At 43.6% G+C, this 19,311-nt stretch overlaps 1 protein-coding gene across 1 annotated transcript in view; it reads left to right on the top strand.

Moving 5' to 3' along the window:
• The window catches only part of tenm2b (teneurin transmembrane protein 2b), a 185,273-nt gene that overhangs the window by 106,532 nt on the left and 59,430 nt on the right, over positions 1–19,311 (top strand). The window contains 1 exon segment of the mRNA XM_048270364.1: positions 15,940–16,176. Coding sequence (XP_048126321.1) covers positions 15,940–16,176 — 237 coding nt within the window.

Here is a 19,311-nt window from a genome sequence, read left to right as displayed (position 1 = left end):
GTAAATGTTTTAATATGTGCCATCACTGTCGTGTCAGCACCATAAACGGTCACAATAAGAATTTATCAGAGAACCGTACATGCATACCACAACATTAGGACTATTCTGGTTTATATAAATCTGGGCGAGCCCTCTCATTGGCATGTTATTATCCATGCTGTTGTTTGCTGTCATAAAAAATGGCCACTTACCAAGGACAATTATTCATGATATTCTGGCTGCCTACCTTGAAACAACAGTTATCCATAATTCATCTGTAAACATTACACCACTTTCCTGTTTTTTTGCATGATAATAGAATGTATCTATATACCATATCAAAGGGCAGGCTGGAAGTGTGTGCTGTGCTTGGTGTTCCATCATAGAGACCTGTGCTTGAATTACACTGCTACAAATTACAAAGATGTTGGTGCAGAGATGGAATGCTCACATAATGTTTTTGTTTGTTTCTGTTGGCTGGCCCTGCTGACATTCTGTAGGATTGAAGTCAGTACAGAAAACCTTCTCAGTGAGCTGTAGTCTGCATTACAGAGTCTGGGCAGTTTATTTCTCTCAAAAGCCCACAGTGGCCACTTAGCTGGCTTCACCGCCTGACATGTTCCACGGGTTTATATAAAGCTCTTTACCATTCGGGCCGTTCCAATATGTCAGTGCCCTCAGCAACGTTCAATTATTTATGCATTTTATTCAATCTTTTATTTATTTTTAATATTGTTAAAACAAAGCACACTGTGTAGCCTCTCGACTCGAATACAACCAGACTTTGGTGTTGTTTTTAAGCCAAGACAATTTTAGGCTTTTATCATTTGTTTTTGCAAATACATCTAACTTCGATTATCATGTGCTATTATGGCAAAAAAAATAAAAGCAACTCTTTCAATTTCATCAATAAATTGTTAACTTCTTCTACCTTCCAGTGTATTAAAACAAGGATGGTAGGCAAAAAACAAATGATTAAATGTCTTTACTTAAAGAAAAATTGTGCATATATAAATGTGAACTTAGCTTGTAAAGAGAAGTACTACAGCCACTTACAGGCATATTCCATCATCTACAATTCAAAGTAACAGAGCTTCACCGCCAATCAATATTTTTGCTTGATTTGTCATTTTGAGCTCTGATTTAAAATTCATATCTGGTTAACAGACAGTTTCTTCCCTTTTTCACCTTACATACATCAACCTCCACCAAAAATGGAAGACATTAATTTCCCACTGCAGACATTCATATTTCATCCTGTTGATTTTTTGATAAGCTCACAGACTTCCTACAGTACATGCACCGAATAATAGTTTGAGATCGCAGTGCTCACCAGCAATGCAATTAATACTGGAAAAGCCTGAAAAGTCAGAAAGGTTATGCATTACATCTGGCAGCACAACAGATAACAGTGTTTCTGCAAAACACATCGGTGTGTCAACTGCTGCTTCATGACTACGTGCAGGTATTGAATTGGACTGGATTTTCCAAAAATGGAAATTGGATAGTTTAATAGTATAGATAATAACATAGTTTAAAAATCTATAAAGTTTTATTTATTTTCACAATTCATTCTATTAGGCTTGAACAAGATGCCATTTAAAATGTGTGAATGTGTCAATGTAAGTTCTTAATAGCACATTCAGTAGCAATGAAAAGAAAAGTAGCTTGCTTTATGCTACTGTAAGCAACCTCATTACATTGAACTTAAATATCCCAATATGTCGTATAAATAAATATATCAATAATATCCTATTTAAGTGGATACTTTTGCACTACTGGTCGTAGCACTAAATCTAACCCAAAGCTAAAACCCCAAGTACAGTATATCTTGTAACAGCATTTACCAATATAAGAAATGGATGGTCATCATCACTTGATTAAGTATTCAGAACAGAGCCTAGAGACATTTAATATACAATTTGTCCAGAACTATATTGCATTTAGTCTTGCACTGCTTTGCTAGCTTTTTATTTGCATTAATTCATCCTTAAAGGTAAGCTCAAATACAGGCACAGTGACTCAGACTAAGCCACAAACAGTTCCAGCCAATTAGCATCTGGTCTCAGGAGCACTGAGGGGAGGGGTGTGATCTCATTGGCTGCTGAGATAAAATATGAATTATGAAGTCTCCCTCTAACCCATATACGAATTTGCAAGAATCAATCAAAACTTTTCACCTTCCATCATTTGCCTCTGACATGCACTTCTGCCTGAGTCCTAGCAGTGACATCATCATTGCCATGGCTCGTTAGTCGCTAACAAGCTCCATCAGAGGAACTCATTAATGTCCTGCAGACAGCCGCAGCCTCATATGAGAGCAGTAAATCTCTGTCCCTAATGTGCCCGCTTCGGCTGTCTCCATAACCTCCTTTCCCCTCCGACGCTTGTTGTGAGTCCTCCATCTTCCTGTCACCGAGCAATCCGAGACATTTCTCTCTCTCTTCCGCGCTCTGTCTGTTTCTGACGTGCATCCCCTCATCTTTTCATTCTCTCTCCCACTCAGTTCTCTTTCCATCTCTTTTGCTCTTTTCTCTCTCTCTCTCTCTCTCTCTCTCTCTCACTGGCTTGGTGTCTCCCTCCCTTTCTCACTGTGTGTGTTGGTGTGATATCAGGTTTTAATTACATTTCCACACCTGGCAAGGGCACATCAGATTCAATTTCATCAGCGGACTGACCCATCCCCAACCCTCATCTCCCCTACCCCCACTACCACCCCACCCCCACCCCCCCCCCCCACTGACCCCCCCACCCCACCCCACGCCCTCCATGTCACAAAGCCAATCTGGTGCCCAGTGCTGTCCATTTATTTCACACACACGCACAGGGAAGATACTGAGAGCTCAAGCAGCATGCCTCAACACTCCCAGTATTGCTGAAAAAGACAGAATCGGAAAAAGAAAATGGGTCTCGGAGGATGGCTATCGAGACCATCCACTCGGACACTGACGCCATGTGTTTGACTGATGGTGTTTGCCACAACAAATGGGCATGGGGCTGGGTCGGGGGGCCTGTCTTTCATGTCTTGAAAAAAGGTTTCCCTAATTTGCAGTGGAGAGAGTGAGAGTGAGTGGCTCCACGGCTTCGGCGGAGCCCCCCACCCCGTAATGGAATAATGGCTCCAGGATGGAGACAGGGGGCTGAGGGCTAATCGGATTCTCCACCGTGCTCCTCGCCACTCCAGACTCCTGATGGCCTCCCCAGTTGGATGTGGCAAGGCGCAGGGCGGTTGGCCCTGCGCGCTGCCCTCACCCAAGGTCCGCCGAGCAAGCAGGGTGAGCGGGGTGAGGGAGCGAGCAAGGGTGCGGGGTTCAGGCGGGAGCGTGGGGGCCAGATGTGGGGGATTAGTTACAAATCAGTTGAGATTTGCCTGCTGGCCTGGAGCAGAGCAGTACCGCCACGCATCAACATATTTTTTAAATGCTAACATGAAGGTCATTTTCATAAGCCTGTGCTAACAGCTTGGGCGCTCATTGAAGTCGCTGCATGGCTTAAATAAGAAGGGGTGTGTGTTTTGAGGAATATACTTTTGTCAGGCTTGCCTGCAATTGGGTGTTTCACTTGAAGTAGCGCTGTGTCCATGTCCTGAATTACCTGCAACTAGCCCTTTTCCAGCCACGCCACATAGACGTCCCAAATAGACTTCTCGTTGGCTTGTCTTGCCTGTCATTGTTCATTGTGCAGAGTGACAGGCTGTGTTCCTGTGCTGTCTTTATTTGGGTAGCCTCTCCGTGCCTTTCCACAGAAGGCAATTAATCAGAGTCACTCAATCAGCACTTTTTTAACGCCTAGAAAGGTGACATGACTCACTCTCCAATTAATGGTTTCAATAAGCTGAAGCCCTTTAGCACCCAGCTATCGCTAATGACTAGATGTGTGTTGCTGCCAGGGCTTTATATGTTGGTTGCTTGCCTCACCAGAAATAAATACACCAGCAAAGTATGTAAACATCCTTTTTGTGCCTAAGTATGTACAAAGTTTGTAAATCTTTGGCACAGTGGCTCAATGTCTAATGCTGAGATGAAAGTGCTTCTAATGGCTATAATGAAATCATAGATGTTCATTTGCAGATGAGCAGACTTTTAACCTGAAGGGTCTTTTAGCTTATTTTTTTTGTTGTCTGTTCACTTCAAGCAACGGACCAACGTATGAAACTAATGTATCCATTCACGGATGAAAAAGGAGCTTAAACTAGGCTTTAGATGGTTTGTTAGTGTGCTGAGAGGTGAGGTTAGGTGAGGTGAGGTGAGGTGGTCCTGAGCCCTGCTCACTCTTAGGCATGCCCACTACTGCCTGCTGCCTGTTCCTAACCATTACCTCTGAATAGACCACCACCAGCTGCTTCAATATCTCCATGGGGGAGGCCTACTGAGGTTTACGAGAACACACACACACACACACACACACACCTACACACAGGTGCACACACACACCTACACACAGGTGCACACACACCAGCACCAGCCACACCTACTGTTACATACAAGCACACTCACACCAGTTTGCACGCACACACACACACACACACACACGCACACATACACACACACACACACACACACACACACACACACATACACACACACACTTTGCTCTCTACCGTCTCTCTGGGGCTCTTTTGCTGGCCTGTTCCTCCACCATTTCTCCTCTCACAGACTCCTCATGTTTTTTTCCCTCCTCTCCCCTCTAATAAGCTTGGGGTCTGGAGGCTGAATGACTGGGGAAGCCTCCCTGCTGGTTCCCTCTTTCGCCTCCACTCCAGATGGGATGCTATGATTCAGCAGCTCCCCCCCCCCTGTGAGGGGCCTTGGACTGCTAAGTGAAATTTAATGAGCAGGGACATCTACTTTATGAAGAGAAATCTAGTCTGGAAGGCAGGCACTTTGAAGAGAGAGAGAGTTGATATCACATCATGAAAAAATGTGTTTGCTAGCCTTATCTTTTCAGACATGCGATGGTAATCCTGCAGTGGGCTGAGGAGACAAATCAGCATGTCCACATACAGAACGTGGGCTGAGAGCACAATCTCTACTCATGATATGTCTCTTTGTGTTGTTTCTCAGTGCAAACAGTATTACATGAATTTAAATGGCCCGTTCATAACAATTCTATCGTATTAAAACCAGTGGCAGGTTTGCATATGATTTGAATACAGTATTGTTTTGTGTGAGTTTGTATGTGTGTGTATGTGTGTGTGTGTGTGTTTGTGCATGTGTGTGTGTGTGTGTGTGTGTGTGTGTGTGTGTGTGTGTGTGTTTATGCTTCCCACTTTGTTTTATTAGAACAACTACTGTGGAATGTTTATGTACTCTTTTATCTGAGACAACATAATTACTTTATTGGTGCTTGAAATTGAGTTTATGAAATATGAAAATTGTAAGCTGCCTCTTTAGAATTCGGTGACAATATGCATTAGAGTACAGTTTGGTTACTTTTCCTACATACAATAGTCCCATAGCCATGAGGGAGTGAAACAAAAAATCCTAACAGCTGATAAAGCTTTCAGCAGCGTGATGAACGGCCATATTCACTTTTCTGTGTGACGTCAGCCGAATTTGTCCAGAGCATTCTCAGACCATTGTCTGACCAATGTACGGGGAAGCGACACAACCCAAAGGTTGTGTGCGCTTGACGAGTTACCATCTCTGCCACTTACAAAAACATTACAGATAATTGCATTTTGACTTCATTAAAGACAACCAGCCAGAGCCCAAATTGGATCCGTTTATCTGATGCCCAGCAGTGTTGAAATATTCCATTTGGAGGCAGGGAGGGGGCAAGTGGGTGAAATGAGTCCTTCCTGTGCTGTCTGATTGGGCAACTCCTCACAGCATGGAAGTTTGACATGGCAGGGGGCTGCAGTGGAAATGACTCCTTGCACAAGCGAAATGGAAACAAACAAATCTGGCTGGAAGAGGGAGGAGAGAGAGTAAACGTTGCCACAGCGAGGAAGGCAGGTGGGGTATCGGGGGCAAATAACGAGAATTTAAACACAGACTGACACACCTGCAGGGATTCAAACTTGGGCAAATGTGAAGGCGACGCTTGCTGACAACGCACAAACTTTCCTTTCTTCCCAGGCCCATCAACCAACTACACACACACACACACACACACACACACACACACACACACACACACACACTTCCTACTGAGGGAAAGTAATAGGGGGATGAATGTGCTGCGCTCTCAAAGGCTTCTCTGTGCAGTCGAAGCAGCGGTGCTGGTTTGACAGACGCACACTCCCCGGAATGAGAATGTGTTGGTGTTATCGGCAGGACGGGGACGCTCTTTAAGGAGCCACAGCTCTCCTCCAGAGAGAGACAGAGAGAGGGAGGATGAGGTCATAAAGCCTGGAGTGACTACAGCAATGCCAAGGTGGAGAGACACCTCTGAGTTTGATATAATGACTTGGAGACCATTCTTAGATGGTGTAGTCTCACTGGCATATTAGATGTGAAAATGGAGCCAGTTATTGTATGGTCATATGCTAGATGTCCTAAACCTGCTGCAGATTAGCTCTGTACCTGTGCAAAAGTGACAGAAAACACCCTACCTTAAAAGTAGATAAGAAAGAATTTCAAGGAGTTTTGAGAAAAGAATGTTATAGTTAACTCAACATGGCAAATCCCCCCCAAAAACTGGTGACTAACTGTGTACTCTGTAAAACTATTCTGTGACAGAAAGAGTATCTACCACAATACCTTAAAGATAAAATATTTGAAGCTATTGAAAAGCTATCTGTTTCAGAAAATAGCTACAGTATGCTACCACCAAGCTACTGAGAAATGTAGTTAAGCTAGTAGCTTCGCTACAAGTAGTGAAGCTACTGACCACTGCTTTTTACAGGAGAATGTTATAGTGAAATCAATAATCCATTTATGAACATAATGTTTCCCCACTGAAAGCCTGAGATGCAAATTAAATGCTGTTAGATTAGGTTGGAAATACAGGAAAGATGCTGTCCTTGCAGTGGCTGGTGGGTGCGACTCAGCATAAAGACCCTGCTGATGCTCTGTGCTGCAGACCCCTGGTCCACTTCGAGAGGGTCATTACGAGAGGTAATGTTCTTGTTCCAGTGACTGAGCCCATGGGATGAGCTATTGCCTGTGGCACCAATTATATCACAGCAGCTTTGTCAAAATTGGCCACATGGATCAACCACCTGACTGCTTTGCCAGTATAACAAAGTACATTTTATTGGGCCACTGCAAACTTTTTCCAGTACTTTCTTTTTGTCTTAGTTTGTGGAAATAATTTTACAAGTTTGCATGCTTGCAGGACACACAGTGATTAATTTAGGATGTGCATTATGTTTGTGTATATGTTTTAGGGTTCAGTTGGTATGGGTGTGTATGATATCCACCAGAGATTTAACAATAATTGGGTCAATGTTGTTGATAGATTTTTTTTTCCTTTTCTAACAGACTTGAACAGAACCTGGTCCATTCTAGTCTGTTTATTGAGTGTGTGTGTGTGTGTGTTTGTGTGTGTGTGTGTGTGCGTGTGCGTGTGCGCAAAGCGCAGCGCAGGGCGTGCGTGTGCGTGGCGCGCGTGTGCGTGTGCGTGTGTGTGTGTGTGTGTGTGTGTGTGTGTTGTGTGTGTGTGTGTGTGTGTGTGTGTGTGTGTGTGTGTGTGTGAAGGATAGGGAGTGAAAGGGCTGACTCATGTTTCTAATGGCCACTGGAGAGAACTACATGTCAAAAGCCAAGACATGTTTTAGCACGTCGCTCTCAAGAGATGTTTATACACTCTGTGTGTGTGGGGGGGTTGGTAAGTCTGTCTGACTCTGAAGTAAGTGTGGTGTGAGTCTGTTCCCCTTGCCTGTGTGATTGTAGTGAATGCTACGGATTTGAGTTTAGAGTAAAATCAGTGTTTGTTACCTGCTCCCTACAGCAATACTGAGCCCAGTGCTAATTAACACAGTGCTACTACTTGAATGGGCTGGTTGAGTAATTCCTCTTCAAAAGTATGTGCCCTTATGAAAATAGGTAATAACATCTCTGGGAAAGTCAACAGATGAAGCATACAGTACACAAAGCACATACTGTGTATCTGCCATCATTTTAATACCACTTCTAGTCATGAGATTGAATGGCAGATCTAAAGACTGGAGCCCTCTAACCCCCACCCACTCCCACCAAATCCTCAGCTCTCTCTGTCCATCACTCTATCTCTCGTTCTCTCTCTCCCTCCATACCCTCTCCTTCTCTCCCCGACCCCCTCCTTCTCCTTGCTCCGAGCACTATTGTTCATAATTCACCACCACCACCACCCCTTGCCAGGCTGTGTCTCTGGCAGAGCAGCCGTTCGCGTGGAGCCTGGCGCTTTGAGGACTGTGGCAGGCGAGCGAGGCCTGTCTCGGGTAATGAGGGGAAAATGCCCACGCGTGAGGAGCGCTCGCTCTTTGTGCTGTCGTACAATAGCGAGGGTTCCTGGAAGCAGCCGAGGTGTTGCCACGCAGTAGAAGGTGCCGGAGCAAGAGAAGAGAGACATTTTTTTCCTGCTCTGGATTAGTGATGATTGCTGTCTAGTGCTATAAAGAGACCTGATGCTCTGTGTATTTGCTGCATTTGTGGCACTCTGTCAATTGTGTTCCCGCTGTTCAGTGGAAATATTGAAGATTTTCTCAGTTGTTGTCAGTATAGTTTGAAAATCTTGAAAAAAAACCCTGGTGAGATGCACCAAGTGAAAAATAAAAAAATCTGTGCCTACAATTCTGTCATATCAATTAATGAGCATTATATCAATATTTACACACTGTTGCATATTGTTTGAATGGTGTGTCTGTCTTTAGTAGGTGGGGACCAATTATTTACATCATTCTGTTTTTTTGAGATCTTAATGATCTGTAATCTTACAGCAGTGCTTGTGCCATTGGTGACTGACTGAACGTGGTCAGTGTGTACAAGAACCCCTTTAAAACCGTAGACTGCATTTTGTCCTTTGGAAACTTGTGGCTGACAGAGAAGAAAAATGGATAGGGGAGATACAGATGACGCGAGGAGGGAAGGAGAGAGGGAGAGAAGAGAGAGCGAGAGGGAGAGAGATGCTGCTGGTGCAGGAGGGGCTCAAATTCAAATCAGCTCTGTGCCTCCACGCTCACATTGCGCTCACCGTTACGCGCGAGCTTTCTGCTCGTGCCAGTCTGTGAATCGTTCTGACCTGCCCGGAGCTTACCTGTACGTTTTGTCATGTTACCGGCTGTAATAGCTATCAGAGAGACTTTGTAGACACGCATTAAGAACGAACAATTCGACTGTTTACGTTGTTGTTACGTTGGCCTTTCGCTTCTTTGAATTGCGCGAGTACACAGAGGAAAGCCGCGGCGTTTTCTTCGAGCTTAGAGGAGAGATTCTGGAGGAATGTTACGATCTGCCGGATGAGTAGAAACCCCGGGTGAGCAGTATGGAGAAAAGAAAAGGTATGTTTGTTTCCTCCCCTCTCAAAATCGCTGGTGATTAGATGTCAGTAGTCAAGTCTGTCTTCTTTTTGATGCACTGCTGAAGTTTCTTCTGACAGTACTTGTTTGGGTGACCTATTTACGATTTTATGAGTTCATTGATGCCTACATCATTGGTTATTATGATCATGTTTACAACGCTTGTATTCACAGTAGGCTAGCATTTTAATCGGCAACGCACTCCAACTTTTAGGTATTCATAAACATTTTATTAAATAGCCTTCTACCGTTTTCATGAATATGTTAAAGGGGGTCTATATCACTGCCAGAAAACATAATGGTCATGCGTTGATTTTGAAAAAAAAGTTTATTGTAGACTTTGTCCATCGTTGTGATTTCAGCTGCATTCGTCGTTGCGTGATGCCGCATTATGGATTCTGTCGATTTATCCGCGGTTTTATTCCATCTATCAAATGAAAGATCAGAGGACGCTCCCAAAGTGCGCGAGGTGGCTGTATGGTGATTGCAATCAGAGTCAGAGTGAGTGGTGTGCGTGGTGTTGCGTGGCTTCCTTTTTTTCTCTGGTTCTGCTGATCTCCTCCTTTGTATTCCATCTGCTCAAGAGCATTATGCTGTTGAAGATTCTTTTTTCACCACAGGGTTGTGTTAATCCTGTATGAGAATAACGGCAGGTGTTTGAGAAATCCTTGTGACCATGTCCCCTCTGTCTCTAAATTTAAGACATAAGCCTGTCTGCGTACCTCTACTTGTTCACCTGCTTCTCTGTTTAGATGTAACACCAATGAAATCGACCTATATTTTTTTAGAAATAGAAGTATAGCCAGTCGCTGGCAAAACTATAAGGTGGAAGGTTTTTTTAAAATCCCTTAGCCTACATCACAAATTTGAGGGAAGGCGTGTGTCCATCCTGCAATTAGTATAATTGCCATATATTCTCTTTATGAGTTAATAATTCCCAAACTGAGTATTGTACAACCAACAATTTACACTGGCCAATGCAAGTACGAGCAAACAAATTAAAAATGGCCTTCATCCACAGTGCTCTAGCTCTGCTTCTCACAACCTCATGGTTGTGCTCATTTACATTCTGTTTACACTCTACTTTTATCCCCATCTCTCAACATGTCTCTGTGCTATATTTAGCATTTCATTTAAGGATTACATTTGTGTGTCTATGGCTCTATGCGTGTGTGTGTGTGTGTGTGTGTGTGTGTGTGTAAAACAAAGATCCCTCTCCAGGCAGCTCAGTGTTTATTGGTATGAGTGTTGCATCAGTGTGCTCATGTATGCTGTGCAGCGCTGTGCTGTATGAGGCAGCAGCAGGCTCCGGCTGGCTTCAGGTCCCTGTAGGGGGAGCCGCCACAGCAGCCTCCCTCCTCCCCCGGGGCGCCGATGATGCAAAGCCGCGCTGCACTTGCCTCAGTGCCATGGGTATGAGCCAATCACTCCTGCCCTGCAGCCGAGGCCGCGGCCTGCGCCCGCTGTGCCCGCTGTGCCCCTTTGTCCCCGGCGTGCCTGTGGACGCCTGTTCTGTTCTGTACCTGCAGGGCCAGGGCATTTATTACAATAATGACCAGAGACGGGTGGCACCACCATCACCCCGACCCCCCACCCACGCAACCCCCACCTCCCACCCCCAGGCAGGAGCGTCGGCCCTCCAGACGCCAGTTGACATGGCTGCCAGTGGTGTCGAGTGGGACTGGCATCTGCCTTGCAGCTGCATAACTCAGCGCTGCTTACGTTTATTACACCGGACAGCATGGGTTTATTTTTAATAATTTATTAGTAGGACACCAAATTACTGCTGTGGGTGTGTGTGTGTGTGTGTGAGAGAGAGAGAGAGAGAGAGAGAGAGAGAGAGATTGTGAGTGAGTGTGTGTGTGAATGTGTATGTGTGTATAAGAGAGAGAGAGTGTGAGTGAGTGTGTGTGAGTGTGTTTGTGTGTGTGTGTATGTATGTGTCTGTGTCTGTGTGTGTGTGTGTCTGTGTGAGTGTGTATGTGTGTGTGATAACCTGCATATGTGTTTGTTTGTATGGCCAGGCTGTGGTGTATACCAGGGGAGAGGATAATAAAAGTGTGATTCATCAGTCTCTTATTCCGTGTTGTGAATTTAGAGCAAGCGCTCCGTTTCAGTGCTAAATTCATTAGAATAGTGTGTAATCATGTGATAAGTGTACCATCAGAAGCCAGTGACTCAGAAGTCATTACCGCTGGGATCTGCTTCAAAAAAGGCATCAATATGGTGTGTCTGTGACCAAATCTATCTCCCACTTCAAAGGCAACAGTTACATTTTTTTCTACTCTTCCTTTTGGTTGATGAGAGCTTCTTGTTGCTAGCATCTGGGAAACACTTTTGCAGAGTGAAAAGGGATCCACTCCGCTTCAATAGGACAATAGGAGATATGGAGTAAGGAAAGGGAAGACTTTCTTGTCAGAGTTAAGTTCAAACAGGAAAAGATATGAAATTAAAACTGGTCATGGGGCTCTTGGTGTGTGTGTGTGTGTGTGTGTGTGTGTGTGTGTGTGTGTGTGTGTGTGTGTGTGTGTGTGTGTGTGTGGTGGGGGTGTTAGTGATGTGCTCACACTCTGAGGAGGAATCTGATTTCCCAGCTTCTTTGAACCTCACAGAAGCAGATAAATCTCCAAGACTTCCCACATCGGGGTGGGGGGGACAGCATACAGATGGTTGGATGGAGGCAAGGAAGACAGGGAGGGGGGGGGGGGCAGCCTTTCAGTGTGGAGGCTGGAGAGAGAAAAAGTAGGGCACTTTTGTTTCATTTGCAACAGGATAAAAATAGCATTTCTCTCTCTCTCTTTCTCTCTCTCTCCACATGCTGACTTCAAACGCAGCGGCGTGGCTGGTAATGTGATTAGTAATTTATATCGTACATTTATTAAAAGCCAACATGTGATGGCGGGAGGGGAGTCCTGAAGTGCGGTCCCCCATGTTGGTTATGGCAGTGGTGACCCACAGTGCCGGCGAATCACAACCAGTCTACAGCTCCCGTTAACAAGCTAGCAGAGCTCAGACGATGAGGGCTGATCTCACTGGGGGAGTGTGAGCGGATGCTGAGTTGTTGGTAAACACGGTTATGTTTACACTCAATGGCACACAAGCCCCCATCATGTTACACTCAGTCACTACAAAGTTGTTCTCGACAGTTGCGGTGGTTGAGTCATACTGTGAAAAGTGTTAGTGGTGCATGTGTGTCTGTTAAAAAACTTTTGTGGCCGCACTGAAAAAAGAAAACGGATGGACCACACATCAGCTCAACGTATTCTGCCTCTGAGGGATTTTAAAGAGGAAGAGGTCAAATCTCTCTGACACCGGTGTCATATTGCATTAGTGCAAGCTGTCATATCGAATAGCACCAGGATCACGTCAGGGTTTGAAACCAGACAACTGCATAACTGCATATAACGGCATCCTGTGACTTCCCAAGCAACATTTATCCCTGTAGAAAATGATTTGTGTCGCTATTACGATGACTCTGACCGGTATTATAGCTGGTATTTGAAAGCAGAATTAAGAACTGGAGATGATACAGCACTTTAATACCCAAGTTTAAAAGTATATATTTGTCAAAGGCAAAATGGACTGCCATACTGCATTTACTGACTTAATTATTTTGGTCTAATTATAAAGTCAGCGTGCAGTGTGTGGTGGTCAGTTTGGACTTTAAATGTCCCTTCTACCAACCAGCAGCTCATTATTAGCAGTGAGCATTCTGTTTAGAGTATATTTGTCAGTCCTGTGTTGTACCTAACAATACTGGTGGCATAATGAATAGCCTACAGAAGAGAGCCTCATGTTCAAGGTAACCTAGGTTAAGGCCAGAGGTAATATTGAATCATGATTCACAGTAAAAATGCCAATATGTTAACCGACTAATGCAGCAATTCATCGGCAATAGAGTCTATTGAAGATTCCCTTGGGATCCATTCTGTCAACACAAAGCATTCCGCCAGCACCGAGGTTAGAAGCCATTTTATTGTTGCCAACTGAGAGATGGCTGAGGACTTTGAAAAGCAAATGAGAGAATTTTAAGAATTCGCTTCTCACAAACGTGAGGGGCAGAAAAAAACATGAGGAGTCGAGCACACTGTAGCACTGAGCTCCTGAGAGACAGTTTTTCATGCCAGACGTTCAGAACACAGCAGCCCCAGACATTTTTCATCCTGGCCCTGCCTCGTTACAACACAGCATCACTGTATATGTTTCAGCAAATCCAAATGCCGTCTCCCAAAAACCTAATGGAAAAGATTACAGCAATATAACAAGATATGCAACCACAACAATGAATAGTGGGTTTTAATATCATTGCATGAAAGTAAGTTCAAGGCTGACATGATGCGATTATACCCAGCAGCTCTGCGATTTGTCAGGCAGAGACTGGTTTACCTTGCTTTCAGCAAGACAGGCTGGAATTACACAGCAGCCGAGAGGGCGAGGGCCTCGGCACGTCTCGACAGCTGCCGCCACTGCCACTGCCTCTGCGCGTTCTTTTGGCAGATAAAACTCTTGCCGGATGTCACGAGCTGGCCTGCTGCGCGTGGACAGGCCTTGGAGCAGACAGCAGGGGAGAGGGGAGGAGAGGGGAGCGGAGGGGGGTGGGCTGACCAGCAGGCCACTTCTCCGAGGGGAGAAGAGTAGAGGATGAGAGACCCTGACTGCAAATGCACGGATGGGTTGGAGTGGGGTGGGTGAAGTGTAGTTGGATGGTAGAACATTAGAAAGCACTGGGGCTGAAATGGAGCTAAGTGTCTGAGCTGGGGCTCTGTCAGCATCCTCACTCCAAAAATATATTAGAAGAATGGGATGCAGCTCATTCTTATGCTCAGCCTAGTGCTAGCTATTTGCTTGCATTTGATTACATTCAAATGTATTTACCTATATAGTGCCAACAACAATTGAAATTGTTATCGAAGGCACTTCACAATAGCCCCGCACTTAAGCTCGGGGGCTACTTATTGTTAGCATCGGCCATAGGATCTGAAGGTGCAATGTGAAAAGCGGAGCATGTGTTTCTGGGCCCGTCTGCTCATCTCTGCTGGTTGCTCGTGCGGGTTTGCTTCGATCGCTCCGAGGGCAGCTGGGGCTGAGTGATGAATCACTCTACTCACTGCCCAATTTGTCACTCTCTAATGCGGGCAGTCCTTCAGGTCCTGACAGTCCTACCTTACTCTATCTTGGTTTTCAACCCAAATGGGCTGTGAGATAGTGAAGAGGCGAACCTGATGTGTGTGCATCTCTCTTTATCTTCCATACTTGACTGAGCCACATGTGCAATGAAGGGCATGCTACCTCTTCAGGTAAGAAGAGAGTTCAGCGTTTGATGTGTCACTCACTGGGCGTAAGAAGCAAGACTGAAGTACTGACCCTTAACAATGGATCTGAGAGCTGTTCATTCTCCAAGGGCTATAAGAGCCCATCAGACATCTATACATCTTGGTTCATCTGCCATTCGGCTCATGTGCCACATTGTATTAATTGAATGTGCCATTCTAGCCACATCCAGGCTTAAGAGTAGGCTACATATTTTCTCTAGTGTCCACGACAGTGTAAAAACATGGAAGTGGGCATTGTTATTATAACCAGTAACTACGTAACCAATTATTTAGAGAGAGAAATATACAGTATTTTTGTTCTCCACTATTAAGGTACATACAGTATTTTTCTCCACTGTTTCTCATAATTACAGCACAATTGTATTCCTTCAGTAAAAGCAAACCCTTTTTTTAGTGGCAGCAGATGAAAGCACACAGTCATTTGAGACATTCTGAGCAGTTCTGTCTGTGCTTCAGAAAATTCTTATGTTCAGAGAAACCTCAGTAGTCTGTCTGCTCCTCTCACAGTCTATATGGTAGCTGTGGCCACAGTTGTTAGGCTTGTTGTGCAGTTCGATTAGAGGGTGGGGGGTTGGTTGTTTTGCCATAGGGATAAGCATGTGAGACCTGAACGAGGAATTTCACATCTCACACACTGTATTAGTAAATCATACAGCAAACTTTACAACAAATACTTTACTACTTAGGATAGAAGTTAAACACAATCCTGTAATGAAGAACATTAAAAAAAAAACAGAATAAAGAACCAGTGGTCAAAGGAGTTGTCTCTAGTGTTTGTTGTCAAAACCACTTGCTATATGCATGTACATACGCATTATGTGCTATATATGCATGTTTTGTTTTGTTACAATATGTTGACATTTTTGAGGGCACATAAATTTGTTCAAATCAGGCCCTCTGAATCACATTAGCAAAGTGGGCACATTCAGAAGCACTACAAGAACTACAAACAAAACCCTAGTTTTCCATGCTAGTTTTCACAGCCTTCTTGTCTGGGGCTCAGACTGTCGTGGCTCCTCCATCTGACTACCCAGTTGTTGTAGTGTAGTGTAGTATGGTGTACTTGTAGTGACCACCCTGGTGCCCCCCCCTTGAGCCCCCCCCCCCCCACCCCCACCCCCACCCCTGCCCTGCTCCATGTGTAACCCTGTGGCCCCTCTCCTCTCCTCTGTGTATGCTCCTTAGGCCGCCCCCTTCCTCCCACACCATCCTCCAACCTGCTCCCCCCTGCACCTCCTCCGCCCTCCTCGTCCGGCGCCCCCGCTAACCCCGCCGCGGCGGCCATCAGGGAGTGCCAGGTGCCCCTGCTGGATGGCAGCTCGTCCCATGCCATGCTGGACCCCCCCGCCGATGACGAGTTCTCCCCTAACTCCTACCTGCTGCAGGCCTGCGCGCCCTCCTCCTCTCAGCCCCCCGCAGCGGGTAAGGGCACTCCTCTCCTCCCTGTCTCCTCCTGTACTTCTCTCTATCTCTATACATCTCTTTATCGTGCTCTCTCACTCTCTCCATGTCTGAGAGACTCTCATTGTCTTCTTTATCTCTCTCAGCGTCTTTGACTGGCTTCATATATTTCTCTCTCTCTCTCGATCTCTCTATCGCTTTCTCATTCTCTCTCTTTCTCTCTCTCTCATTCTGTGTCTCTGTCTCTCTTTCTGTTTCTACCTTTCCCTTTCTCTGTGTGTCTGTCTCTTCAAATCACCCCAATTCACTATGAATAAGATTAAAAAATGGCTAAATTGCTGGTGACATACAGTAATTTTTAATGCAATAAAATTACTCTGAATGTACTCTTCCACTCAGGACATCAGTTCTCTGTTAAAAGCTCCCATGGTTATATTCACTGGATTAAACGTGTGTTTTTAAAATGCCTTACCTTAAATATGTGGCTGAACATGCAGCAATGGCCACCTCAGTCTCTCAATTATCATACCAAGACGCAAAAAGCAAAATAGTAAAAATAAAAATAGTTTGAAACTTTGAAACACCTTCTGAGATACACAACACAATGTTTCAGGGGTTAACATGTTTAATCATAGCTGTTATAGCATAGCATTCCTTCCTTTCTTTCTTTCTTTTTTCTTTTTTCTTTTTCTTTTTTTCATTCTTTCCCTAGCTCTTCCTGTGAATGCTTTTGTGTGAGTGTGTCTATTTTAAACTCGAAATGGAAGCTTAAGGATGGATGAAACGGAGTGTAAAAGAAATATAATTGGGGTCATGCCAAACTCACAAAGCATCATGGAGGGAGCTCATATCCCTCATATGTGAACCCCACTGTCGTAATTGTTGGTGTTTATTTGGTTATTTACTTATTTGTGAAACTGACAATAACCATAAATATGGCCTCATTGTTGTATCATAAATTTAAATCAAGGAAAAAATATTTAGCTTATTATTATAAAAACATATGAGCTTATTAATATGTAGGTTAATCATCAGTTTTAATTACGATCAATCATGTTTGTAATGCTTGGCATCTATGCAGTGTGCCATTTGGTTTTGCAAATAAAACTCTATAGGTAATCGTCATACATTCTTCAATTAAGTACTGTATATGGTCTGGTCAGCTTCTTGACATTATTGCATTTGCAGGTTAATATTAGTTGTCTTGCTACAGTGTTTCTAAAAGTTGTGGTTGAAATAACAGTGAGATGGTATATCTTCATATTGAGCCAGATATATTTACATGTTTTTGCATTATATATATTATACTGTATAAAGTGTATATATTTTTGAAAGTGCAATTTAAAGTAATGTCAGTTAAGATATAATATGCTGCCCTAAGACTTCTGTTTTAGGTTTTGTTTGTAAATTATTCTCACCATTATTATTATGCCACCAAGATAGTTGCATTTCTTATCTAAAAACCAAGGTTATCCTTCCCAAAATCCAACGCACCTTTAATGTTGAAAGGGTATGGCCTATTGCGAGAGAGGCCATATGTTATCTAATGTGAATGGACGAGAGAGACACCCCACTGTCTGAATGCCAGCACGAGAGGATTGTCCTCCATCACACGTTGTCTGTGGTGAAGTCCATCTGAGCGAGGAGGGAGGGCCAGACGGTTGAGGTTTTATTCAGTGTCGTGCCACCACCCCAGAGAATTGGGGTCAGGGAGATCAAGTCATTTAAATGAAAATGGGAGCTTTTCCTTGCATGGACCTTGAACTGTAAGAAAAATATATCCAGACCAAATTTTGGCAGCTACTCCCCATCTATAACCGTCAGTGTGTTGTTTAATTCAAGATGGGAATCCGTGGATTTTTTCAGTGACCCTGCTTTGAGTTAAATGTGTTTATATGTGTGTGTGTGTGTGTGTGAGAGAGAGAGAGAGAGAACGTGTGTGTATGTGTGCACATCTCTGTGTGTGTGTGTGTGTGTGTGTGTGTGTGTTCGTATGTGTGTGTGTGTGGAAAGAACTCATTTGTGTGAGTACATGTACAAGTTTGTCTACAGGGACCACAAATGACACCATGCACCTTTATATTTATGTCACATTATAAACGTGACTTGTTTCTGCATAGTTTCTACAACCCACTATGTCCCTCGTTGTTATTGCATCATTCCCCATGGATATGATTTATTCAGTTTGCTCAGAAGCACACAGTAGCTATCAGTGCAAATAGCAGCCTTGCAGTACAGTCCATTTCAGTTATTACAGATGTAGGACATTTGCAGACCATTATACTCAGTATGAACATACATCATCAGCATTCATTTCTCATTTCCCTGAATTTGTACGAATTGTATAACGATCTTGCAGTTGCTGTGAGTTTAATAAAAGGTTTTTATATTAATTAATTTGGGGGTACTATCAAAGATCTTAAAGCGGAGCGCTCTATAATCTTTGGATACTATCCTACGATAGGCTATTAGATTAAACTTGTCCTTAAGGAATATATATGAATATAGACATAACTATAAACTAGAGTAAATTATTAAAACATTTTTATCCTGTTTGGATAAAAAATAGTCAGAAACATTACACAATCAACGGCTGTATTATAACCAGTGTATAATTGTGTATAATCAGTGTATAATCAATAATAATCAGTGTATTATGAGAAACAAAATCTAGATTTACATAAAAGATTTGTGACTTGTTTTCTTATCTTTTCATCTTCTGCATATTTATATTTGCAAGATTTATTATACATTCAGCAACCTCATCATATAATATAATTATGTTAAATGAGTAACAATTTCTCATATACCGTCTTTTTCTGAAAGCTCCATATTCTCTGTAGAGTTTCATTGCACTAATTTTACTCCAAGATAAATCATCAAATAGTATGCCAGCTTTTCACATTAATAGTGTTTAGATTACATGTACAGTACATTAAGAGGGCCTAACCTACATTTCCAGTTTCCTGTGTTTAAATGTCATTGCAAATACTGCTAGAACTGGCTCCTTAGAATGAATTACTTCATAGTTGTCTGTAATAGATTCAAGCTATAGCCTGTTCTCCCTTTAGGTGTAGCAGTATTTCCAGACTATTCCACATGTCAAAAACCCAGACACTACCTTTTTAATAATTGATTCCACTCGTCCGTGTATAA

The sequence above is a fragment of the Alosa alosa genome, chromosome 2, assembly GCF_017589495.1.
Source record: "Alosa alosa isolate M-15738 ecotype Scorff River chromosome 2, AALO_Geno_1.1, whole genome shotgun sequence".
In the NCBI taxonomy this organism is placed as follows: Eukaryota; Metazoa; Chordata; class Actinopteri; order Clupeiformes; family Clupeidae; genus Alosa; species Alosa alosa.
This window is presented reverse-complemented; position numbering and strand designations above follow the sequence as displayed.